General features: G+C 42.1%; 1 protein-coding gene across 1 annotated transcript in view; it reads right to left on the bottom strand.

The window, feature by feature from the left end:
* The window catches only part of CDHR3 (cadherin related family member 3), a 38,637-nt gene that overhangs the window by 5,713 nt on the left and 6,645 nt on the right, over positions 1-26,279 (bottom strand). The window contains 13 exon segments of the mRNA XM_069850055.1: positions 1,091-1,272; positions 3,775-4,019; positions 5,677-5,848; positions 7,530-7,756; positions 10,661-10,759; positions 10,905-11,004; positions 12,593-12,761; positions 14,401-14,590; positions 15,390-15,538; positions 19,176-19,280; positions 19,385-19,479; positions 21,672-21,757; positions 24,179-24,347. Coding sequence (XP_069706156.1) covers positions 1,091-1,272; positions 3,775-4,019; positions 5,677-5,848; positions 7,530-7,756; positions 10,661-10,759; positions 10,905-11,004; positions 12,593-12,761; positions 14,401-14,590; positions 15,390-15,538; positions 19,176-19,280; positions 19,385-19,479; positions 21,672-21,757; positions 24,179-24,347 — 1,988 coding nt within the window.

Below are 26,279 nucleotides of genomic sequence, written 5' to 3'. Positions count from 1 at the left end.
TGATGAATTTACATAAGCTGGAAATACATATTTTCAAATACTCTTATCTTGTTCTATCGTTGGAGGAAGGTCAATTTTTTGGAGTTGATGTGCTCAGTTAATACCTTTTAAAATATTTGAAAGGTTATAAATGTTTCTGAAAATACAGAAATTGCTTTTTAATGGGAAAGCCTGGCTCCTGATGAATCACTTGTTCTATTAATAAATAATAACAATAGCCAAGCTCTATGCTGCTAGATTCATTTGTCATTTTTATCACAAATGGCTAAATTTCTTGCATGCATGATTTCAGTTATAGTCAGTCATATATTACCTCTTTACATTTACTATAATTTCTAAATGTAAGCCCAAAACCTTCAAATACTTATAGAAATCCCTTTTTTTTTTTTTTTTTTTAAATCCTAGTCCACTTCAAGAGCTGCTTATCTTTGTTTTGTGAAGTAAAAAGTCAGTTTAGAGGCACTCTGGCTCCAGCCTGCTGGGAAGGCAGCCGGCAGGCATCTCTGCCACTTCCCAAATTGAAACAGAGCTGGGCCCAGGTGCTTCCGTGGCTTTTGCCAAGCACAAGTACTTAAAGGTACCATGAAGCTTTACGGGCCAGAGCCTTGCAATGGGCTTGGGTAAAACTGTAGGAAAGCTGCAGAAGATTTGTCAGAACAAAGAATTTGGCATAAGCAATAAGGTTTGGGAAGGACTCTGGGATCCACAGCTGAGAGCGATGAAGTAACTAACTACATGGGAGCTCCCTTGGAGTGGGAGCCAAATACAAACCAAAAAAGTTTATATTTTTGGTCAGCACAGTCAGACACGGACTGTGCCTCACAAGAGTAGCTGCCTTTAGATGTCATAATTGTTAATTACACTTCAGCTAATGCACTTATTAAACTGTTAATAAATCAATGAAATAAAATTCAATGGAAAGTTTTCCTTGATTTTGTATCATAAACACCAAATATCACTGTAGCCCATAATAGCATTTCCTACAGTGAAGGACATACCACTATAAAATATTCAAAGCTTAGATATCATTTCTGCAAAAGGCCTGAGTTATTGCTGGTGCTTGCCCAGCATGACATCTGGGAGGACTCACAGAGGCACGTTGTCTGCTTTGCCTGCTGGAGGGCAGTGGGTGCAGAGCCACGTCACCAGCAGGAACCCCACATACCCCAATAGTCCGAGGAGCAGCAAACTGCTGAGGGTGACGATGAACGGCACGTACCACGCTGATTCAGAGTAGAGGTTTTCCTTTTTTGTCACAACAGTGAAGCTGGGCTTTTAAAACAGGATAGGAAAAGTTTCTCACGGCTGCATACTTGTAAGGTTACTGACACCAATGTTACCTTTCATCTGGTGAACTTCTGCACTGAAACACCTGGCCCAAGCTGCCCCCCTTGGCTCTGCAGAAGATTATGAGAGGGAGATAGTGTCTGCTGGAAACAGTGATTCATCCCACGTACCTGCCTGCTGACTGCTGAGATATCTCAGATGACCAAGATGGACCACCGAGTTCCTGGAGCAACCAAAGGCAGGCAAAACGGAGCCTGCCCATGGTGCAAAAAGGAGGTCCCAGATCGTGTTTCTCAGGTTGCCTGAGAAGCTGTGAGTGCACTGCTGGAGGGTGAACAAGTTCAGAGAATACAAGTTCAGGGAATACTGCCATTATGGAGATAATGGTTTCTTGTTACCTAAGGCAAAACTGGAAGTAGGTCATCTTCGCTGCATCTTCATTCAGACCTCTTCATAAGAGCAGTTGAACCCCAAGGAACTAGGTTTTTGTATAAGAAGAAATGAAGCTACTTTTGTTTTCCCTGTGACTTGTTCCAGAAAGGAAAAGTGCACTTACTGATCAGTTGTGACCTCCCACATCTTCCTGAGTGCCGGGAGACACGGCTCTGAGCTGGCACGTCACTTGGTGCAAGTAACTCATTCATTAAACTCCCACCATGTAACTATCCTCACATGGATCAGAAATTCCTTGTTTGTTCTACCTAGGTCATTACCTAGTGTGCTACTATTAGTCTGCTACTATTGATTGCCTACAGATATTTTTATTTAATTTTCTGTAAAACGTTTGTAATCACATTGTGTATGAAATTTAGTAGGGTATCCTGTTTAAGGATACTTTTAAAATAACTAACTTAGTCTTGCAAGAAAAAGGTATATCCAATCCTTAGAGAAATTCTCAGACAATCTCAAGATCACCACCAGCACCCCATCTTCACTGGGACTGAAGTCAGAAGTGACATTTTGTAATAGGGCTTCTTTTCTACACTGCCAGCCATCCAGCACCTGATTCATCAAGTCGCTGCAGTGGATGTACGTAATAAGCAGTGATGGGAGAAGCTGCTGTAATGGAAGTGCTTTTCTGGCAAACAGGCTGGAAGTGGAAGGCCTATATCTCTGGGGTTGCAGATATTGTGGTATGTGGTCTAGACTGTTTGTATTTGTGGTAAAGCATGGGAAAGAAATAGAGAATAAGTTTTGTTATTCAGCTTAACTTTTCATTTCCACATCAAGTAGGGGGGAGGAGAAGGCTGTGGGAAAACCATTTATTCCTTTTCAGTTAGATAATTTCAGGGTTATTAATCAGTCTGCAAGTTTGCATTTAAGCAGTTTTATAGAAAACAGTCCAGACTCACATGTGCTTTTTGCAGGATCTCCCATTTCTGTCCTGGTTACTAGTTGTCTCTAGCAGATTCTGACTATTTTACAATTATATGGTCTTTTACCCCTTCACCAACATCCTCATATTTTCATTCCTGCATGCAAGGGAGAAAAGGATAATGCCATCTGCAGGCAGGCAGAAAATGGATGGACTCTGGACGATGGAGAGTTGGTACAGCAACGGGTGAAAGCAGCGAGCATTACAAGGATGGGAATAGAGCTGTGCCACTTCTGCAGGCAGGACAAAAAGCAAACTCTCACATCATGGACCAATCTGATGGAAACCAGCACCAAAATGAAACTGGCGAGCCAGAGCTTGCCTGGGATGGCTGTGTGGAGGAGTAAACTGTGTTGCTGGGATGCAGGTCCACAGCTCCACAGGCTGTGCCAGGCCAGATCCCACACCAGCTAACAAAAGCTCTGCAGGCATCTCCAGCTCAGCTATGGACCACCACTTGGGCAGAAAACTCGGAAAAGACCCATCCCACCCCTTTGGCTTTGCCTGTCTGAAACCTGCTGAAATTTCAGTGACGTGATGAGGCTGTGCACAACTGCTTCAGTTCTTGACAGGCAGCATGAGGTTTTACATGAGGGATGACCTCAGGGATGGAAAAAAGCCCCTTCCAAATGATGAGGATTGTTGTTGTGGTTGTTGCTTATTTCAGTTTTGGTAGCCACAGTTTAGTGTGTTGCACATTCAAGTGCAAGGCAGCTGATGGAGTGAATAGCTATGAAAAAAGAGGTAGTGTAAAATGCATGAGGTAATTTTAAGGTTCCAAGCAAAGGGTAACCCCTATTCTTTACTTATTAATAAAGCTGCCAAAATCTTTAATTTTCCAGTTACGAGGTAGTGGCAGCCTGCCTGATTGTTTGGCTACTTGCCCTTTTTGTTTTAGAAACTGAAATACAAAACAGATGTTATGACTCCGGGGCCAGTTCTTCATGACACTGAACACATCAGCCACCTTTGGGTTCAATTTAAGAGCACAGGGCTCAGCACTACCTGGGACTGGACCCACTGTAGATTTTTGTTTTCCTTTTTCCTTAACTCCCATGGAGAGTAGCCCATGAAAGAACCACAGAGGTGGACATAAATTGCAGTAAGCTTACCGTTGTGGCAACCACAGTAGTTGGGTTTGGGATAACTCGGATGTTTAAAGTCACTGTTCCAGTCTTAACAAGGTGTGTAGCTTTGTCCCTGACAGATAGTAAGTTGTCATCTGTTATATAGACACGCAGTCTGTAAATCCAGTTTGTATCAAGTCCACTGTCATAGTCAAACCTTGATGCAAGAATCAGCCGAGATGTGTTGGAGCCAGCAATTGGTGAAAAGGTGAAATGATTGTTCACATTGCCTGCAAGCAGTAGTAAAAACATAAAACAATGCCAAAAAAGAGGAATCAATGAGAAAATGATCCCATATTGAAGTATATGTGTGAAACAAGCAAAAGTGTCAGTTTCTGTTGATGACTTGTTATGGATCACTATACAGCCGTACAGTGAAACATTGACAAGAACAGCTCCTTAAACTTCCTGGTATCATATAAAATAAGTTAAAGCAGTACAGTGATAAAAGAATTAAAATATGGAATAAGGCTTTCTACAGCGACACAGCTAAGAGAAGACTGTGGAATATGTTAGAGCAACAGGGTACACGGGAGGTCACCCAAGTGATCTGTTCTTACAGAGTGGAGAGCACCCAGCCATGGTGAGGATCCTACGCTGTTGCAGGGCTCGTTCTGCTGCTGGAGTGGCCCCGGAGTGGCCCCTGAGCCACATGGACACCACCAGCACCTCCAGAGGTCACTCCACACCTCTCCATGACTTCTACACAGAAGCAGAGGTCTCTGAACAGGTGCCCCAGAAGACAGCTGATGACTTAGGGGACATTAATTGCTTCCAGGACCTTGTCTGCACGGTGGGGGAAGAGAGAGGAGTTCAGTGATGCTGACTCCCCTGCCCTCATTTTCTGTCCACATAGCTGGAGATCTGCTGGGCTTCAGGTAGGCCAGCCCAGCTGTTAGGCTCTGGACAGACCACACGTACAAGAGATCAGAGCCATGAAAAGGCACTAAATGTGCTATAGTTTTTGCTCTTGTTGCCTCACAGAGCTGAGGTCTCCACAGTTGAAGTAACCTTGGAAGCCATTGTCTATTGTAGAGCACAAAATGAGCCATGGGCTGCTCTGTAGCTCAGAGACCAGCTGCACAGCATGGCTCAATCTCTACAACCAGAACCAGACCTGTGGTCAGATCCTGATTTATTAAGACAAACACCGCCTTTGTATGGGCTTGTGTGTAAATACTACTTATTCAGAGTTGCTTTGTTGCATTAAGGGGCTGCAAAAGGACAGGGGGTCTCTCTTTTCTTGCCCACAGATTTTTTACAGGCACCTGGGCGATCTGTTCCCTCAAGAAGAACAAGAACAGGAATTGTCCCAAGAGGGCGCCTTTCCTTTTTTGTGAAGCTGAGCATCATCCCATACCATTATAAATCTCCAGGTGGATGAACATGATTAATAGGTTCAAAAACATGTTTTTAAAATGGGGGTTCACTGCATACAGCATGGACCTGGGACATGCGTGTTTGCTCAGTTGTTTTGAACTGTGCACCAGTATTTAAAAGTGAGATATGCAGAGTAACAGAACCCACCATTGTTTCTCAAGATTTACTCAACTGTAATTGGAAGAAAAAATTGACCCTGCATAATGTAACAACCCATTATTCTGAAGTCCTTGTCAACTGTGTAATAAATGCTAATTAATTAACACAGTAAGCAATCCAGTCTTGCAAGGGAATGGCTCTAGGTGGTAGCACCAGTGCTCGACTTGTGGTGACATACCTCTTTTGGTAAGCTGCAAAGAAATTAAGTGCACAGCTTGTGGATCACAACTAGCTCACCATGAGAAGTAGCACATAAACTGTGCTAGGTTTTTATTTACAAATCAAAGTGAACAATTAGCATTCACCAATTTTTGCACTGCCCCCAGCTCACACACCATGACACATTACCTTCATTAATGAAGTAACGGAAAGATCTGGGATCAGAATCACGATCTTTACATTCAATCTTGAAACCATTAATATTGGTCCCAACAGCTAAGCTGACTGGGATTTGAAATGAATAGAAATCGGGTGAACAAAATGGTTCCTCATCATTTACTTCCAAAACATTGACAGTTACCTGAAAGAAAAGAGCAATAGAAAGCTGAAGCTCCTCCGCTGTGTAAAGCCAGAATTTTATTAACTTCAGAAACTGTTTGGCTTTGGCCATTTTGCGCTTTTGATCAACAGTATTTGAGCAATGAACCTCACTTCCAATCTAGTTTCTAGCAGAAAATGTCTGTGATCATTTGATCTTCAATTCTTCTTGTCATCAGCACTCTTCCAGCAACAGGTTCTTAATCTGAACCTTCTTCTAAAACCTCACGGGTTTCAAGCTGTTGTGTCTGACTGTTTGAATCACCTGAATTGTGTTATAATAAGAATGAGAAATAACAATAGTATCCTATATTCATTAAACTTCCTTTCAAACCTCTCAAATCACTTCACAGTGATTACTTAGGCTTCTTAGCATATTTAATAATAATTCAGAGCATGATCCATGGATGGAAGGAAGACTCCTTGTAGACTCTTCCTAGTGAGAGAGAAACTCTTCTTCTGCGTGGCTGGGAGCACCCTGGGTAGTGTCAGATGTGTTTAATGTCAGCTGGGATTAGTTTGCTGGGAGAAAAAGCTTGCCCTTCTCAAAAGCTGTTTCCTCTAATGACTGTTAGCCTTTAACAGGCAACAGGTAAACTTAACATTGTTAAAAGCTCCTGCTGCTAAATTGTCCTTAATCATCACCTTGAAATATTATAGGTGATAAAAAGATTAACCACCTCCCACCTAGCATCTCTATGGGTGGTGCTTGGCTGGACTAGAAAGCAGGCCTAGCACCTCTATCCTCCAGAGTTGTGCAAAAATCACATGTAGGGGAGTCATGCAGGAGAAGACTTGAAAAGGAGTAAAAATGAGTTTATATGTGAAAGACACCAGGATTCTTCCAAATAAGTAATCTTCGTGGATATATCACTTATATTTTTTCTTCTGAATAAAATAATGGGCATCAAACTTGAGCACAATCCTACTGTTCACAGGTAGCATTGTCCCTGTCATGCTCTTGGCTCCTGCCAGATAGCACCATTAGAGACCAAAACTAGATCACAGTCAGAGGAAGACACATGTGAGTGTCCATCCCCATTAGGCCATGTGGACACAGCTGTACAGGGTGCACCTTCTGACATTATCCCAAGAGGCTACCCAAGCCCTCATCCCATATCCAAGCGATGCAACACATCTCCTCTGTCCCACTCTGTGAAAACACAGTTCTGATGGGCTGCAACATGATTCTCGCATTACTTCGAGCACTTTGCAGTGAAAAAAACATCACATACAAAATCAAAAATACATTTGAGAGCCAACTACATGAGGTCCAAGAAAGACTTGGCACTAAACATGGCTAGAATTAGGTTGTGCTGCCTGGCCTGAAAACCCTGTCCTTTATCTGTTTCCCAGTACATGTGTAGCCATAAAGAATATCTTAAATCATCTAGGACACAGAAAACAATTTCACTGCCCAGGTAAAATAAGAAAACAAACCCCATATAGTCAAAAATATAAAAATATTACTTTAATCCTTTTTGTAAGATATAAACCAAGACTGAGTGAATACCAACACTTTCATCTGACTAATGTACAGGTATGTGCAGGAGTGGACTTGCCTTTTACAGACTGAAGTGTTTTGCCCTGTGTCTTACTGTTCTTGTCAAGAGGAACAGAATAAAATGTAGATAAAGGGAGAGAAACAGAGTGGATTTACTCACCGATGCTGTTGCAGTCTTTTCTTGGTCTGAGGCCTGTACTATGAGAATGTGTTTCTGAGTTGTTTCATAATCTAATCTAGCTAAAATCTTCACATCTCCTTTGGTTGGGCTGATCCAGAAGATATTTGTGTAATATCTGGTGCTTCCTCCTGCTAAAATGGAGTAAGTGATGACACTGGGTGGCCAGTCCTTGTCTGTGGCACTCACTGTTCCAATGCTGGATCCAACTGGGAGACAGAAAATCCGTATTTCATTAACTTTTTAAGGAAAAGCAAATACAGAATATTTGTTACAACCAAAACTTGATGAAACTGAACTAAAGATTTGTTTTAGAGTTTTTCCCCCCCAAGAACTAAAGGTGTGAGGAGTACTAGTTCACCATGCTGTGCTATGGCACCCCTGGGCACAGGCACAAGAAGTCTGTAGAGAACCACAACAGAAGTGCTCTGGCAGTGAGGGCCACCCTGAGCCCTGCACTGACACACACAGACTCCAGCCTTGTGGCAGCCCAAGCACTGGCTTAGTTGGAGGAACAAGGCTTTTCATCTGCCTTGAAGAGCAACTGCTGCTGTTTCTTCCGAGGTGTTTGGAAAGTGGTTTGAATTACCATTGTGTGAGCATTTATGAAGCAAACTACAAATGGCAGTGCTTTAAACTATGAGAACAAAGATGGGACTGTGCCTGCCCATCTCCGCAGACATTGATTCAATGCTAAATGCATCCACGTGACCTGGAGACACACAGGATGAATGGTGCCCATGCACAGAGTAAGGCCAAAGGAGGAAACAGATGATCTTTAAGATCCCTTCCAACTCAAACCATTACGTGATTCTAAATGAAGGGTTGGCAGGTCTTTTTTTTCTTCCCTGACCCCATGAATTCCAGCCCTACTGCAAACTGTTAGCTCCTGTTTGGTACAGTACTAGCAAGCACCCTGTTAATATCAACTCAACTCAAAATAAAAGGTGGTCTGAATGCAAAAGACATTTCTTTTGATAGTCTCAGTATCCAACAAAACTGTGGCTGACACAGAAATGTTTACAGGTACATCCATGTCACAGAAGGCTTTCAAGTATTATATTTTGAAGGTACAGGTCAGTGGTACAAGGAGACACACACAGAACAGGAAAAGCCACAAAATTCACTGTATTATGTGCACTGGGAAACAGTGTAGAAAGTCAAGCTCCATCTGTGCACCATACAAATAAAAGTTGGGCAATAGTAATAGGCTGCTGAGCGATGCAAGACACTGGTATGAACCCCTGAGGGTCAGGGTCCTCTGATTGTTGAGTGGCCACCCTGCTCCTCAGGGATCTGAACAGGCTGGACCGCTGGGCAGAGTCCAATGGCATGAGGTTTAACAAGGCCAAATGCCAGGTCCTGCACTGGGGGCACAACAACCCTGTGCAGTGCTACAGACTAGGAGAAGTCTGTCTAGAAAGCTGCCTGGAGGAGAGGGACCTGGGGGTGTTGGTTGACAGCAACCGAACATGAGCCAGCAGTGGCCCAGGTGGCCAAGAAGGCCAATGGCATCTTGGCTTGTATCAGAAACAGCGTGACCAGCAGGTCCAGGGAGGTTATTCTCCCTCTGTACTCGGCACTGGTGAGACCGCTCCTCGAATCCTGTGTTCAGTTCTGGGCCCCTCACCACAAGAAGGATGCTGAGGCTCTGGAGCGAGTCCAGAGAAGAGCAACAAAGCTGGTGAAGGGGCTGGAGAACAGGCCTTATGAGGAGCGGCTGAGAGAGCTGGGGTTGTTTAGCCTGGAGAAGAGGAGGCTGAGGGGAGACCTCATTGCTCTCTACAACTACCTGAAAGGAGGTTGTGGAGAGGAGGGTGCTGGCCTCTTCTCCCAAGTGACAGGGGACAGGACAAGAGGGAATGGCCTCAAGCTCTGCCAGGGGAGGTTTAGGCTGGGCATTAGGAAAAAATTCTTCACAGAAAGGGTCATTGGGCACTGGAACAGGCTGCCCAGAGAGGTGATTGAGTCACCTTCCCTGGAGGTGTTTAAGGCACGGGTGGACGAGGTGCTGAGGGGTATGGTTTAGTGATTGATGGGAATGGTTGGACTCGACGATCCAGTGGGTCTTTTCCAAGCTGGTGATTCTATGATTCTATGATTCTTTGTCCCCCTTTAGCTCTCCTTACTTTCCTGGCAGCTTGGCCCCTGCAGGAGCCAGGGCTGCCAGGGTCCTTCTGCCAGGCGGATGCCACCCTAGGAGCCAGCTGCACCACCAGCCTCCCTAGTCTCTCCAGCTCCCTCAAGGCCATGCTGCAGCCTTGCCATACTCGGCAGTGATGGCTTCTGAACAGGGAAAGCAGGAGTGATTGGACCTTGGCAGGATCCTTCTGACCAGAGAAGGAAGAAAATAAGAGAGCTGAGGGTGGTGGTTGGAAATTTGGGCTTGCTCCTTTGCCCATAGCAAGGGATAGGAGGTTGTGGGCAGGCTAACAGGGCTGCTTGAAGCATATCTTCCTCCTTCCACCCACCGTTCCACCTCCTGGCTTTGACCAACGGGCACGGAAGAACCATAGAGCCCACAAGTCTCCTGACCACAGCCACAGCTGCCAGCGCCTGTGCTTTGACCCTGCCTTGACCAGAATAATTTTATTAATTCAACTGGATTATCTGGCTGCTAAATACCTTGGAGTTTCATGGGCAGCTTTAATTTGTCCCACTCAGATGCAGTGATGCAGCTGGATGTCTTCCTCAGTGATGTGGCCATTAGTTCGGGTTTGTGAGTAACTGCAGCCTGGGGCATTGTTGGACATGCTGGAGGACAGGATTGCTCTCAGAGGCTGAAACTATGGGCCAACAGTCCCTCCAAATGGCTAATTTAGCAAGAGCAGAAAGACGGTCTAAACCAAGGCATCTGAGTTCAGTTCCTGGCTCTGTCACAGATTTCTTGTGCAATTGCTGAATTTGTCTGTCTCAGCTTCCATCTGTACAACTGGAATTGTTGCCAGTTCTGTCTATTTAAGGGTAGTAGGTGGTTTTAATGGTGAGACCCTGGTTGAAAAGAAACTTTGAGCTATTCTCCTCATTCAAATAGATGAAAATACGTTTGGAGCAAATAGGTACTTATCAACATGACAACATTATTTCTATCATGTATGTGCTACTTACTGTACCTTTAGTAATTTCTGGAACATTAAATTCATATGATAAATTACTGAAGACTGGAAAAAATTCATTCACTGGCTTTATCCTGATGTAAATGTGGATGATATCTGGAAATATAACAGAACTTTAGATCATCGTTAAGTATGGCTGGGAAATTTTCTCATGCATATATTCAAAATGCATATGGTATTCCTCTCTCCATGCTGTTACAGCACAGGAAAACAGCAAAATAAGTGTAAAAGGGATACTTGCTTGAGTAGTCAGGAAAGGCAATATCTTGCACCCTGACAGTCAAAGAATAAACTTCAACTCCTAGATTAGCTGGGTTTTCTAAATCAATACTTTCAGTCATCTAAAATACAAAGAAACATAATTATATTTGTATTTCCTTACATAAAATCGCAATACACACAATGACAATCCCTATTTTAAGTGTTCTGTAAATGTGGTCTCCTCCTTGGATACAGAGAATTGCCCTGTAGGAATAATATTAGCTATTAATCAATTACAGGATTGAGTTCCAGGCTTTTTCTACATGTTCACGCTCTGGTGTCTCTTGGCAATTCAAAATTCTTTCCTTCTGCCAACAAAATATCTTTCTCTTAAGTGAAGGAAGTTCAGTCAATTGGATCATAAGGTCTTGGCTTTATACCTGGTTAGTTCAAAGCTCATGTAATGAGCTGGCTATTTGCTGTGCCCTTTGTTGGCTCAACAAGGAGCTGCTATTGCTAAATACCAATAGTTACTCTTTGAGCTCATGCTTGCAGACATGTATTAAAGGTATCAGGTTCAGCCGCGAGTGTTTATCCAGGAACCAAGTTGTTACTAAACAGTGGCTCATGCAGATTTAAATCCAAATCCCCTGAACTCTGTATTTCTGTAGGAGCCTCATAAACTCTGAGGCAGCAGGACTAAAGCACAGGCATCCTCTGTTTATCTTACACAGGGAAATTCCACAGGGGCAGGATACCTTAGATAGCCTGTTACGTTATACATACATGGTGATCAAAGGGCTGACAACAACGATATCCTGTGCAGCGATGAAAATGCGTTTTATTTTGGCAGATGAAGCAACTAAGGGCAGTGCTTATTGGCATGTGTATCTCAGATCAAAATATAAAGTAAGCCATACAAAATCAGTTTACTGCTCCTGTAGCACTCCTGTCTTTCAAACAGAAAGTCTATTTTTTTGTCACATTTCTCTTTTTCTGTATTTGTCCAATGGAACAACCACCATTGCACATGTCCAGCAACTGGTGGGTGTTCTGGCCAATGCAAATATGCCAGCAGCTATCAGCAGAAGGAACCCATATTTTGACATGCAAAATAACACAACTGCAAAATCCACCACACTTCCGTGAACATTTACCACTCAAAGTGGTTTTACAATTCTGACCAATGAAGCTGGGAAGTAGTTACTGAGTGTGGGAATTCTCAGGTATTTCAATTCTTCATCCTGAATAGCAAGGGTCCAACACAGTCTGTCATGAGTAAATGGGTATTAAATGACACCAAACTTCTCTGCTTATCCATATCAAAGTTAGTGTTTCATCCTCCTCAAAAAAGGATTTTTTTAAATAATATCTAGCACATTTATTTAAAACTCAAAAAGACCATTCTCTGTTCATCAAATTCTATAGAATCCATAGAAAGCATCCTGTCCAAGGGTATGTAGTTCACTTCCAGTCAAAATAGTTGCTCTCAACATCATACCCACTGTGACATGAAATACAGTAATTCTTTTTTCTTGTACAGACAATGAATTCAAAGAACATATAATATTTCGTAAGTTGACTTCTGAAATGGGACAGTCTAAAATTAATGGTTGGACTCGATGATTAATTGTTGGACTCGATGATCCGGTGGGTCTCTTCCAACCTGGTTATTCTATGATTCTATGATTCTATGATTCTATGAAAATAAAGCCACAAATGACTCACCACAAGTCTTCCAGACACAGTGGACTCCAGAGCAAAGTTATTGCTTCCAAAACCAGATAGTCCAGTGAAATTAAATCTATTGTTTGATGGATCAATATCAGCATCTGCACAGTAATTTCTAAGTTCAAGAAGAAATGTCCCAGCAGTCATATTTTCATTTGCCTCTTTCCTGTTTAAAACAAGCACTTTCCACATTAGAGCAACTTATCTCCTCTTGAACTTCACATACATGCCAAAACATTTACTTCCATTTATTTTCTAAGTGAAATCCTATATCTAACTAAACAGCAGTTGATGAAGCAACCCAGTATCTGAACCATACGGTGCAGTAGACAACAGCCCTATACAACGGGCAGGACATAGACGTTTAGCTAGATCTAAACCATAAACTTGGAACACAGCTAAACTTCAGAAGCTGCCACAAGATCTCACTGCTCAAAATTAGTTCCATTAATGATTACTATTTTAAAACATCTTTATAGCACTCATGTCTTCTGTATTTTATTATGTTCTCCTGACGAGAAGCTCATTATTTTCTTCTTAACTAATAGCTGGACCATTCTGCTGTTTTGTAAAACTAGCATTTCTGCTCCTCCTGTTGACAGTGAGGGTCTCTGTGAAGCACATAATGGAAGTGAGGGTGGGGGGTGTTGATTTAATCTTTTTAATCAAGAGAATTAAATAAAAAAGAAGCAAGAACAAACTAAAATGGCATTAAGCCCCAATTTTGTTCCTTTGTGCAATCCCTATAAGACTAGTTCTTTATTTTATTGCATTTTTCCCCTGAAGATTTTTGTTACCTTCAGATCAAAATTTAAGCTTACTAGATAACAAAGAGATTCTTTTGTTATCATCATGGATGTTGTAACTAAGCAGTGCTCTGAAGAACTGGGTTGTCTTCCTGCCAGTACATAGGTGTGATTTAAATGCAATAGATTTCTATTAGCTACTGAGTTAGCAATTTAAACATATATGCACAAACCAGGTATTACTCATTGCACAGGTTCTTGGACTGAGATGTTGGATTTTTATCTGCAGGACCACCAAACATCTGTAAGTGCACCTGAAAAACAGCACTATGCAATGCAGTGTACCCTGAAAGATCAGAGCTCAGGCACATGAAATAATTCCAATGCACAATTTTGACTTCAGTCTTCCCATGACATAGGTCATCTGTAAAATGGAATTAATATTATGTCCTCATCTGCAAATATAAACTACCTGATCACCACAAAGGTCTCAGAGCACACATAGCCATAGTAAAGTCCATGACTACGTTATTATGCACAGAGGGCACCTATAACAAAAGGTAATCTGGGCTCTGAAGACCTTAGAGATTGCATTAGACAAAAAAAAAACATGCAGGTCTCTAGGGAGAAATTTAGAAGAGAACATCAGGAAGTTTAAAATAGAACTCTAAAACTGACTGGCAAGCTTTCCCTGGTGAATGTTTCCCCACAGTTTAGCATAAAGAAAGAAAACAGGAGCCTGGAACTGTATGGGTCAGAAAAGTAACTCAATAACACATGCCTCTGATAGCCTAAGGGTTCAGGTATTTGAAAGAAAGATAAATTAAGTATCTGACTATACACAGATATTTTTATTCCAAATCTCCAGTTTGAATATGTTAGGATATTAAGGTTTGTGCCCTAAGACACACAGGGAACACTAACATTTAAATGCTCAAATACAAATGTCCATCTGAACCTCTAGCTGCAGTAGGTCTGGGCACCCTAACTGATATGCCCTGGACTGCATATTGGTCTGGGGCAACAAGGCAGCACTAAGGCAATGAAAAGCCTCAATACCTGAAGGTAGAAGGATTGCATTCTGGTGAGTTGTCATTGATATCATCAATAAAGATTGTGATCTCCATTTCACTGGAATGACCTCCACTGGGACTGTCCTCCACCCGAACTATCACTGAAATGTTTGGATGGAGCCGCAGTGGAAGGGCATCTCGGTCAATTCTCCTGGTCACCTGCAGCACTCCAGTTGCTGGGCAGAAAGCAGACAGAAGTTAGGTGCTCACCATGGCAGAGCATGGCAGCAGATCCAGGACAAACAGTGATTGAGGGGGAGGGTGGCAATGATCAAAGGACATAGGGCAGATCCGTCACATTTGAGGATAATTCAGATCCAGCATAGCACTGTGTTGTGTGGCACCTCTTACAGCTGTGTTAAGCAGTTCTAAAGCAATAGCAGGCAAAGAGTAAAGCAGTCACTGAATGCCAGCCCTGGAGAAAAACCTCATGCCACTTGCGTTTGCATTCCAGAGAGTACAGGGAGACAGGACCAGCATGAGAGAGAGGAGTCTTTTGGGTGGCCTTGCCTGAGGGGGGTCATGAATCAAGCAATGAAGTTATGGGGCAGATTTGCTGTGCACTTTAATGCTAGAGCAGATTTCAGGCAGGAGAGAGGACATTGTGGTCTAACAATGTGCGTGCGTTTCAAGAGTCCCAAAAGGGTCACTGCAGTCCTCAGAGATTGAAAAGAAAGAAACGAATCTTACTTCCACTCAAGGGGCCATCACCTTCCAGCCATAAGTCAATATTTGTCAATAAGCCACCTTTAGTCTACTTTCTTCAAGATATCTCACTGAATCTTGGTCAGCTGATCAAAGAATTTGACCCTAATAATGTAGTAAGCATTTCTTATTTCTAGGAGTGGCCACAGGATGAAGAAAGTCAATTTGAAACTAAGGCAAAAACATTTTCTCCCCAGTAGCCACACTATATTTTTTGCGGGGGGGGTGGGGAGGGCAGCGTGTCAGAAGTCTCACTTTTGTTTGCCTTACATGGATTTATGGAGAAATATCTGCCAGAAGACTGGATGCTGTAGAAAAGTCTGCTGGGAGAGTCTTCATCGTCAGGGTCTTTAGCTGTTATATTGGCAACAAGGGTGCCTGGGCTTTGCTCCTCTTTTATCCTGTAGATTCTTTGTTTCCTTCAAGATAAAACAAAATTGAGTAAAGCACACATCTGTGTTTGCAAGGGCAGCTGATCACAGGCTTAGCTGAGCAGCCAACTGAAGCAGCAGAGCCATGGTCGCACTGGGCTCAGAGATGGCTATTTGCACGTCAGGGTAAGTATTCCCGTCACTGGTCTGCCAGCTGGACATGCAGCAACACCTGAACTGGTATATGGTCATAAAGCATGACTTAGCCACACAAATAAGCGTCCTTCCCCTGCAACTTTTTCACAGCAAAAATAATTTGACTTTCACAGAATCATGGAAGCTAAAGATGGAAGGGGCTGGTAAGTCATGCAGTCCATCTCCCTTCAGAGTCACCAGCTTGTAGAGCCACTTGCTTTAATTCCTTCATTTTGCAAGAAAAAAAAAAAAAACAACAAAATATAGAAGCACTGTTGTAATTAATCATCTTTTGGAATGAATGCTGGGGGGGGGGGGAGGAGGGACACACACACAACAGTATTACTAAAAAGCTGAGTTGCCCCTGCAAAGGGACACAGGGAAGAACGCTCCTGTGGGTGCCCACCAGATGAACATGCTCCACACTCCCAGCAGCGTCTGCCTGTCTGATTCATTTTACGTAGAGAAAAAGGTTCTTTACTGCTGCTGTTTGTTATGCTGTTGCTCCCAAGTTTCCCATTAATTGAGTTTTATAGCTCAGATATATAGCCTAGCAGGCAATTAGGCGGGACTGCTTATAACGGTCGCAGTTGCATGTTCACGTGGGTACTCACACTTATGGTACTTGAACCACACACAAAAGTAGGCATGGACAAGCACACAAAAACTGTGCAAGGAATTTATGAAGGCCGACTTATTCTTCTGAAAGACACACAAGCACAAAAACATCTGCTTCTAGAAATCAAAAAGATTTGAAGGTGCTCAAGAGTTCAGAAAAGCTTTAGGAACATGTTTCAAGACCGAATCCTTATCTAACATTTTAACCATCCTATGCAACCATTTAGTTACTTGACTAGTCTGTAGTTCCCAGTGTAGGAATGCACGAGCCCTTCATTGTCCTCTGAAACCAGCGTCATGGGACACCTAGAAACTGGAGCAGAGAATTGCAGAAACAGAAGAGAAGATCCCGTGGTTCCAAGTCTCCACTTGCAATTTTAAAATTGCAAAAAAGACACAGTATCTTTGACTGTTTTGTCAGCTTATATGAAAATAGGAAAGCATACAGCAGAGACATCACATAGGGCTTTCCCAGTAAAAACACCTAGCTTACAGCCAGAAGTAAACAAGGAGATCGTGAAGGCTGCAGACTTAGTGTATTTATTGGGTTTCTATCTCACTCTTGAAATCGGATCTCTTCCTTCCTTGTTCTCCTGTTTCTTCCCGAGTCACTAAGAAACAAAACAAAAGCAATAGATCTCCTTTGCTGCTACCAAAAATCCCACCCCAAAATGCCTCTCTGATCCCTGGGGAATATGGGAGGGACAGCTCAAAGGTTTCGACTCCAAGTAGGAGAACTCCCTATGCCTGGAGGGACCACAACTCTGACCGCTCTGGGGACAGTGAACTCGGCACAGCTTGACTTTCACAGCCCTACCAGCCCTCCTGCACCCTGCCTGGGCCGTTGTTCAGTCCCCACCAGATGTCTTAGGAAGAAAAGGGATGTTTTCAGGACATCCCCATAGCACCGAGTACTAGTACAGCTGAGGAGGAGTTGGGGCCACTTCCTTCACAGCTCCGTCTGGTCTGTGTCCTGTTGTCCATCTGTCTTCCACCTGCCAGTGCCTTTTTACAGGGCAGTTCAAGCAGACCTTTTAGACACTGCAATGTAATTGCAAAAGAAGCATATGTTTATTTTCTTGTCTTCTTTGTTTTCCTGACTCCACAAGTTTTCCATTGATTGTAACAGCCAGAATTTCAAAAGGCTGACTGCCAACTTAGTGTTGTGAACACCAAAACCAGATGTGCTTGCATATACTATGGGAACAACTAAAAAGACACTTTAAAACTCTGTTCTTGACAGCTTTGATCAGGAGAAAATAGATTTGCTAACTCTTAAAGTTTTCCCAGCTCCCATCCCAGCACTAATTATTACAGTGTCAGAAAGTATGTAGCCCCTGCATGCGGCTCACGTTTTAGCATGGGAGAGGACATACATGTGCATGTTGAAAACAGCTCCTGAAGTGTAATTTAATCCAAAGTTCTTTACAAACTGAGCTGCTCTTTTCTGTCTGTAGTGTCAATCTAAAAGGGAGAAGATTGAAACAAATACCAGGCTTTATTTGTGCCATATGAGAACTGAGTCTGAGGCCTTAAGTGTTCTGGATGCTCAAGGCAGTGCAGCTTTCACTAATTTGAACAAGTAGATAAATATTTAAAAGAGCTCCTTCAGCGTTCCAGACATAAGGATAAATAAACAGAAATGGCAACATTTGGAGGAAATAATCAGTCTAGAACACAATGTGCAAATGTTGGCACTGGGAAGAGGATTTCTCCTGCTTGTAGCAGTACAGTAACATGGAACGAGCTGTTAACCTTATTATCACAGACATGAAGTTCAAGTATTAAATAAGTCGAACAAAAAAAAAATAAATCCATGTCTGTTTCTAACATTTCATTCTTCTATTTCTTCTGATACTCCATCCCTTTACTCAGCAAGGTCCAGATCCTTGGCCACACATTGCTCTGGCTCCACAAAGCACCCACAAGGTCGTTTCAAGCAAGTGGCTGGAAACCTCTTGGCACAGCTCACATGCTACACTATCTTCTCCTTCACATAGATGGCCAGAGGGCACCCATCATAAATATTCTCAGCAGGGACCTTGTAGAAACTCAGGATCAGGAGGCATAAAGAGAGAATCTTGAATCCAGCTGGTGTCTTATGTAAGTGAGAAAGATAAATCAACAACAGAATCAGATTGACTGTAATAATTGTCAAGCTCTGACTTCAGAAACAGTCTTCCGTTTGTGCTTTCCACTGCAAAACAGCCTGCTGGTGGCACATGTATATTTTTTCCATTTTTCCAAATTTTCAACAATATTCCCAATTCCAACCAAAGCCTCATTGGTGTTAGAAAACTGTTTCTGAATTGTGTGTTATGACACAATTTCACGCTTAGGAAACAGTAAGAGAAGACAATGTTTCAAAGGTCACCGGGATTGTTTACAAGTGTAAGTGTCTGGGAAGAAGAGGAATGCACTTTAAAAGTGAAACCTTTTTATGTCTAGACATTTCTGCATGAATAAACATCATTATGGTTAAATGCACATCTGCATGAAGGGTAAATTCTATGTGATTTTATTCACACAGGGTAAAATTCATCTCCTTGCCTGAACTTGTCGAAAGGTCTTTGCATAGCTTTAGCCTCTCTAAATGCTAACAAATACAACAAGCTTGTTTGGCTGTTCTTAGCATGAAGGCAGAGCCTGGAAAACTTGAAACTATTAAGAATATAAATAAGAATAAAGGAGGGAAATGAAGGCAGATCTTTCCAGTAAAAGAACAGGAATCATAAGGAAATGAAAATACTGTTTTCAGTAGTATTTTGTTGCTATATTTACTTGCCCTTATGTTACACCCTTCCATTAGTGCCAAAGCAGTAAAGCTGGGAAAACATCTACATTTTGAGTACAAAGGAAGTATTTCACTCACGTGGTAAAGTAAGGTCTTTCATCATTGATGTTAATTATATTCACATTCACTGTTTTAGTCAAGTTGAGTCCACCTGGATCTGTCACTGTTATATTTAAAAAGTAACTGTTAAATAAGAAAACAAAAAAAAATTGTTCTGTGGCTGTGTATTAAAATATTTCTCTGCCTACTGTAAGACAATAGACCATGTGAATAAAATATATTCTCACCTATGTTGATCTTTCTCATAATCAAATACTTTCGTGGAAAAAATGTCTCCGTTTTCCAAGACCAAGAATGGCACTGGTGCAGGGAGCAGTGAATACTGAAAAGTACACAGCAGGAAATTAGTATTTGTACCTTTTAACTTCCCTCCATTCATTCCTTGTCTTGTAATATGGGCCAAATTATAGTACAGTATTTGCATCTAAACTTTGCAAATTGAAACATGCAGTCATGCCAACATCAGCACAAGCCCTGATCATCTGAGCTGAGGCAGCTCAAACTTGGTCGTACTTTGCTTGACAGACAGTGGAGAGTCACAGACACTGAAATACATTAAAGCCCACATTCTTCTCTACCTCTGTGAACTCCAGCTCTGCTATGAAAATTTAACACAGACCAGCCAGCAGAGCCCTAGCATGGTAGGCAAAAATCATCTTGGTGGTGGCAGCAGAGTACACGCACAAAGTAGAAGAGAGAGAAGAAAGGGTGAGGCTGGATTTGGGGACATAAGAACACCATGCAGGAGGCAATGAAGTTGAGGAGTCCAGATAATGGAAGAGATTACGGAGAGGAGAATGGACAGAACAAGAGGGAATGGCCTCAAGCTCTGCCAGGGGAGGTTCAGGCTTGACATCAGGAAAAAAGATTTCATGGAAAGGGCCATTGGGCACTGGCACAGGCTGCCCAGGGAGGTGGTCGAGTCACCTTCCCTGGAGGTGTTTAAAAGACAGGTGGATGAGGTGCTGAGGGGCATGGTTTAGTGATTGATGGGAATGGTTGGACTCGATGATCCAGTGGGTCTTTTCCAACCTAGTGATTCTATGATTCAATGATTCTATGACTTTTGTGGACTACATGAGGGTGCAAGGCTGAAAGATGTTCACAGCAGCTCGATGTTAATGCAACTGTTCAGTGGTGGCAGGTAGCAGCAGCCACTCTGGACATCGCACAGCACAAATGGGAACTGCACCAGTGCACAGATGTGGGAGGGAGCTGAGTACCCTGACACCCTACGCAGCAGAGAGAAAGGCAGCACCCTGATCCTCGTGGCTGCAGGGAAGCTACCACATGCCCACCATATCCTTCCTGCTCTCATCCATTTGCCTCTGCCAGGCCATCAACTCAGGGACATCTCCTTTGCTACTGCAGGTGTTAATAATACTCAGAAAGTCTGAAGTCTGCAATATCAGAGGGTCATGCATACAAGTAACCTGCAAATTCCACTGAGCAGATCTGTCCAGAAGATGTAATTGCTCTCATTTAACCTTTCGGAAAAAAAACAGGAGGTACAGAGAGTTGAGTGAAACAACTTGCCTCCTGCTGTGATAGATTTATTTGAAATAGCTCTTAAAAAAAGCAGCTAGGTGATCACAATTCTTTCAACAATTTTTTTGCCAGTTGACCTTTCTAAGGTTATTATTTAACATTCCAGGTTATTATTTTACCTGTTGCCCAGCATTTCTACAGCTGCAGGTTCTTATAATGCCCAAGCTTCATCAGGTGTTAGAAGACATGTGGAACTCACTGTCGTTGCTTTCAGAAACAAAGCATAGCTAACCCCAGGCCTCTGCCTCCTTCTTACCAGCTCAGGCTTGGTGGTTTAACTGGGCAAAGCCTGAGGAGAAACTTCAGGGTAATTGCTTCCTTGAATAATGCTACACATTGAAGTAGCATCTTCAGTTTCTATTCTTGAACATCTTGTCTTTTATAAAGCCAAAGCCAATAAGGCAAAGCTACAATAAAATTCTTAGTTAAGTGCAGTTACTTTTCTCCTGTCTGCAAAAACACTTATCACTTTCCAAAACTTTTTGTTAGTAATGAGAGCATTTTCAGATCTAACACATTTTCTTAACTGAACGTCACAGTTTTCCCCGGGATTATCAAAAAGCTGAGATTCAGTTGCCTTGTCAGTATTTTCCTTACTGCTTCATTTAAAACAATTTACATTGATACAGAAGGTTAGAAATATTATTCACTTTTAGTCACTCTCATCTACAAGAGATGTTCTGCAAGCCATTTTAAAAAATTCTACTGTATCTCTAATTAACTATATCAAACTCTGCCTTCACTATCTCTTAAATTTTGGAGGGTTGAGAACTCAAATTACAGTTTGTGTCCAAACACTGAGACTGGATTTTCTTAGTTTGTTAGGGAAAACGCTTAATTTTTTTTTCCTGACTAAACCTTTTCCTGTGTTCCTGATAAGGAAGGAAGTTTGAAGATGCTCACAACTAGCATTTCAGGTACAGTGGATTATATAATCTCTGTTTTATTTCCTTTAATACAACTTACTTTGAGTTCAGCATTTTCAGGATCAGTTGCATAAACTTGGTAAATGCGTCCTTGAGGTGTTCCTTCCAAGACATAGAGGGTTACAGCTGCATGGATATAAGAGTACTCAATGTTAATTGGGTTACAATAAAGGACATCGCAGAAAACATACTGATACACTGAAGCTGTCCAGACCTATTACTGCCTGCTGCATTTTCTCACTTCACTAGTGTAATTCCAAAATCATCACAAAGAGCCCAAATACTCAAAAAACAAAAATAAACCACTTGCATATCTGTGAGCAGGCAACCATCACTTTAAGTTGCAATCTGAACTGTGCCTTCAGGAGAAAGACTGATATTTACATATGGCCTATCTTGAGATGCTCAGAGAGTATGGAGTAAAATGATGCATTTGGGCTACACTCCTGTCTTTCTTTTCTAAGCAGATGGGGAGAACGTAGCCTTGTTCTAGGTCCTCATTACTGCCTCCTCCCTGCCAACTGCCTGTGCCCTGGCAGGACAGCTCAGAGACTTTCCTCTTAATATCTGTTTTTATTTTACACCTACAAGGCTAATAAATAGCCGATGGTCTGTGCTCACTTAGATTTTTGCCTTATAAAGAGTACTAAATCTGTGCAAGGTGTATTTTTTCCCATCTCAGGAATTTTCACTGCTGGGCCATCCCACACTGGGCTCCGGCAACATGCTTAGCTCTCCTTGGGTGTAGTGATTAACAGAACAACAGATCTTTAGATCACATTATTTGCTTTATGCCCTTTTGTGTCTGCTGGACCTGCTGTTTCTGGACTACTAATTTCCACTGTGACCCCTGCTGAGTGCTGCTTCTCATCAGAGCAGTGGGAATCCCAGAGCAGTGTAATGAGTTGTTCCAAGAGGAAAACAATATGAATATAAAGTCTAATGAGAAGGAGATGCTTTTTCATAACCAGCGAATGTGCAATTAGTGTCTACTTGTTGCTGGTACTGTTAACTAAAGGCACACAGTTTGACAGATCAGACATCTGTGCTCACCAATTTACGGCAGCTCTAGCTGAGAGTTAAGTTGGTGCACTTATTTGTAACAAGCCTCCACGTGGAGCGTGTTTCATGCTGTGCCGATCCCCTGAAGTGTCACATTTAATTATTATTAAATTCCAGCAGCACCCAAGATATGCAAGGCACCAGCTATACTGAGAAGATGACACAGCCTCTTGCCTAAGGGAAGCTAATTTGCTTTACAAACTAAGTATTGTATGGAAGCAGGAATGTCAATGTGCTATGGAGGCACTAGTGAAGCGAGCTGGATTTGCGCTGAACCCATCCAGGCAGACAAGCATTGCCCTCTGCAGTGCGCAGAGGTCGCGGCGAGGGCTGCGAGTCGTAGCCTACATCATGCTGCTGCTAGCTCAGATCTGGGGAGGGGGGCAGCAGCCAGCGCCAAATACCTAACACAAACAGATCACAGTTTGATATTTTCGGTAGAAAAAAAATTTGAATATTGAATTATTGAATGCTCTTCTCTACAGTGCAGTTAGAATCTGAAGACTTCAAACAGGCTCTCAGTACCTCATGAAATAATGAGATATTTTTACACACTATCTGAACTGTTTTGTCTGTGTGTGAACACAGAATAAATATATCAACAGTACGTATACTCTTTTGCCTCATGGTACAATTTTGCCAGGTTCCTCTAATTAGTAAACAAACAAGATTACTCAGAGACTAAGACAATTATTTCCTGACCTTTTTATCACTGGCATTGCCACTCATATTAGGAGCTACATGGCATGCAAAGCCTGCATTGACAACTGGGTCCTCGTCCCTATGGCTACTGCAAACTTGTCCCTGTTGCATCTTTGCCAGCAGTCTGAAAGCAAACCATCTGCACCAGGCAGGAGACAGAACTCTCTGCTGCTTTCCATCTGCACCACCATAGATAATAGTCTCTGAGATCTCACTCTTCAAACTGTTTTTCCACTTAAGTTCTCATGTACAGGTGCAAATGCAATAAACAGGTGTAAAACATTGACAGGGCAATGTTTTTGTTGTTTCCCTCAGATATTCTTGCACATACATAACATACGCTAATTTAAATTTATCCTGCTTTTCCAAATCATTCCAGTTTTCAAGAAACTTCCGAAACATATACCCATACACAATGGTTATATCCCCACCTAACTTCAGGTTTCTAACGCATTCCTCTACATAGCTGTTAATCTTATCAGAAAAAGAACATAAATATTTATTGGCATGAAAAAATATTTTCTTTTCTTATCATTATTCTGATACTTCAAAATGGTTAAATAACTTCTGGTTAAAGCTTAAAGGGCATTTTCCAGAGATAAAGCATATTAAATATTTGTGTAAAAAAAAGCTCTGATTAAAAAAGTTCCTGTTCCTCCTGTTTTCCTAAAGCAGAATGCTTAGAACACTTCAGCTACAGGCACTGTCCACAGCTGTAGGATTTCTTTAATCTGATGCCATCTTTTCAAGTATTGTTCTTTTCAAATACCACCACTATCTTACTTTGAATTGCCATATTTCCGCGAAATAAAGGATGTTCATTTTTGTCTATTATTCGGACAGTCAGTGTCTTTAGGTCAGTTCTGCCAGTTGTGTCTTCAACAAAAATCTGTAAATCAAAGCTCTTTGGCATGGTTTCATAATCCAGAACAGGGTCTCCAGTGGTAACAATCTGAAAAGGAAAAATTATTATTAGCATGATGCAAGAGATACAGTCTATACGAGTGAGCACAAGTAAAGAGGCGCTTCCCATCAGCAACAAGTGAGTATTTTAGATCATTTTCTACTTGCTGCCACATTTCTTTTCAGTGGCAGAAATGTGAGAAAAACTGAGTGGAAACACCAATATATTGTGAAGCTTGAACACCAAAATATTGTGAAGCTTGAACACCATTAGTGGAGGTGCTGTGGAACTGGAGAAGGAGAAGAATTGGGGCTCACAAGTGTGTGTGACAAGGAGAGTGCCAAGGTACTCATGATACTGCAGAGTGGAGGAGCCTGGGGAGGATGCAGAAGGAAAGCAATGAAATAAATCCTTGATTTTAGATGAGATGATGTGGGCAGAGAACAAACGCAAAAGTGATGTCACCTCAGTTAGAAGACAAAAGCCGGAATAGAGCCAATTAACAAAGGCACTTGGAGGAGAGCGAACAGAAGCAAAAACATTTTATGCCTTGTGGTATGTCAAACAGCTGCTCTATGGAACCTTCTTGGATCTTTTTGCAACAAGACTGCAGGAGAAAACAACTGTGTCCTGGAGGTTCTCCTTCTCTCCTGTACTGTGCAAACAGATGTTTCCCATAAAAGTAATGTTAACTCAGAAAATACATTCTACAACAGCTTGTAACAGCGATGGGAAAGTTGCTTTCCAAAATGAATTCTTGCCGGTGAACTAAATACAGTAAAACAATGATTCAAAATGAGAAACTGTTCACTTCTAAGCAGAAATTATGTGCTCTGCGAATTATCCCTGCAATTCACAGCCAAATAGTTTCATTGTTGTTGTAACTACAGCCAGACTGCCTAAACACACATCTTCCACTGTCTTTTATAGAGGTCTTGCAAGTGAAGATGTGAATCTAGATGATCTCTTTGTACATTGCTTTTGAGGAAAGCTTGCCACTGACGAAGGCTGTGAACAACAGTTCACCTCTTCTCCAGGCAGGAGCAGCTCTTACTGATGAAGACAGCACTGTATACACTTGAAGCAGCTGTGGACTTCATGAAAGGGGGTCTAGAGTCACCCATAAGTGTCTACCCCTTGTTCCACCTGAGAATTTCACTGCTCCCTGCTCCTTCCTTCACCCCCAGCACTCAGAGGGAGCGTCACTAACAGCATAAAGGTAGTTTTAGACAGCAGGAGGAATGGGCAGGGCTTAGATCTCAGAAACAGTTACTTTCTCAGAAACCCTGAAACATATCACAAAATGTGACGTTGCCTTGACTTGCTGCAACAGGAGTAAATGTGCTTCATAAATGCAGAAGCGCCTACGCTAACAGGTACTTAGCTCATCTGCAAACCCCATAATTCGTACACAAAATACTCTGTTTCAGCAAAAATTTAATGGCAGTAGGTAGCACCAAGGTATCTCATTTTGGATCACATTACTTTTGCAAAATATTGTACCAATCTGCTACAACACAGCACAAATAATTAAAAGAAGCAATGCTCACCAAAGAAATGAACTAAGGGCACTTGTGTATTTATCTTTGCCTTATGAGTTGTAATTAGCACTCAACTGCTAGTTTTCAGAACTTGCATGCAGCTGTCTTTATGGTTTTTTCATGACTGATGTTCACTGGCGCAACCTCTTTGTTTTAGTCCCTCGAGGGAGTTAAGAAACCCTGAAAAGAACTACAGTTCAAGGAAGGCATACCAAGTCCTCACAGGCCATTCTGCTAATGGGGCTGTGGTATGAAATGGATATAAGCTGACCCTTTGGAAGAAGCAGTCTCCAGCCTACACCTTTCTTGGCCACTCATTCTCATCCCTGTGTCACTCTCTGCCCCGTGCTAGAATGAGAATTTCTCCGTAGAATTTTCTGCCATTAAAAAAAAGAGACTTTTTATCTCTTTGCAGAGTTATTTTTCCTCCAGATTAATT

Source organism: Phaenicophaeus curvirostris, chromosome 1 (assembly GCF_032191515.1).
Source record: "Phaenicophaeus curvirostris isolate KB17595 chromosome 1, BPBGC_Pcur_1.0, whole genome shotgun sequence".
Taxonomy (NCBI): Eukaryota; Metazoa; Chordata; class Aves; order Cuculiformes; family Cuculidae; genus Phaenicophaeus; species Phaenicophaeus curvirostris.
Note: the sequence above shows the minus strand (reverse complement) of the source record. Positions and strands in the feature narration are given on the sequence as shown.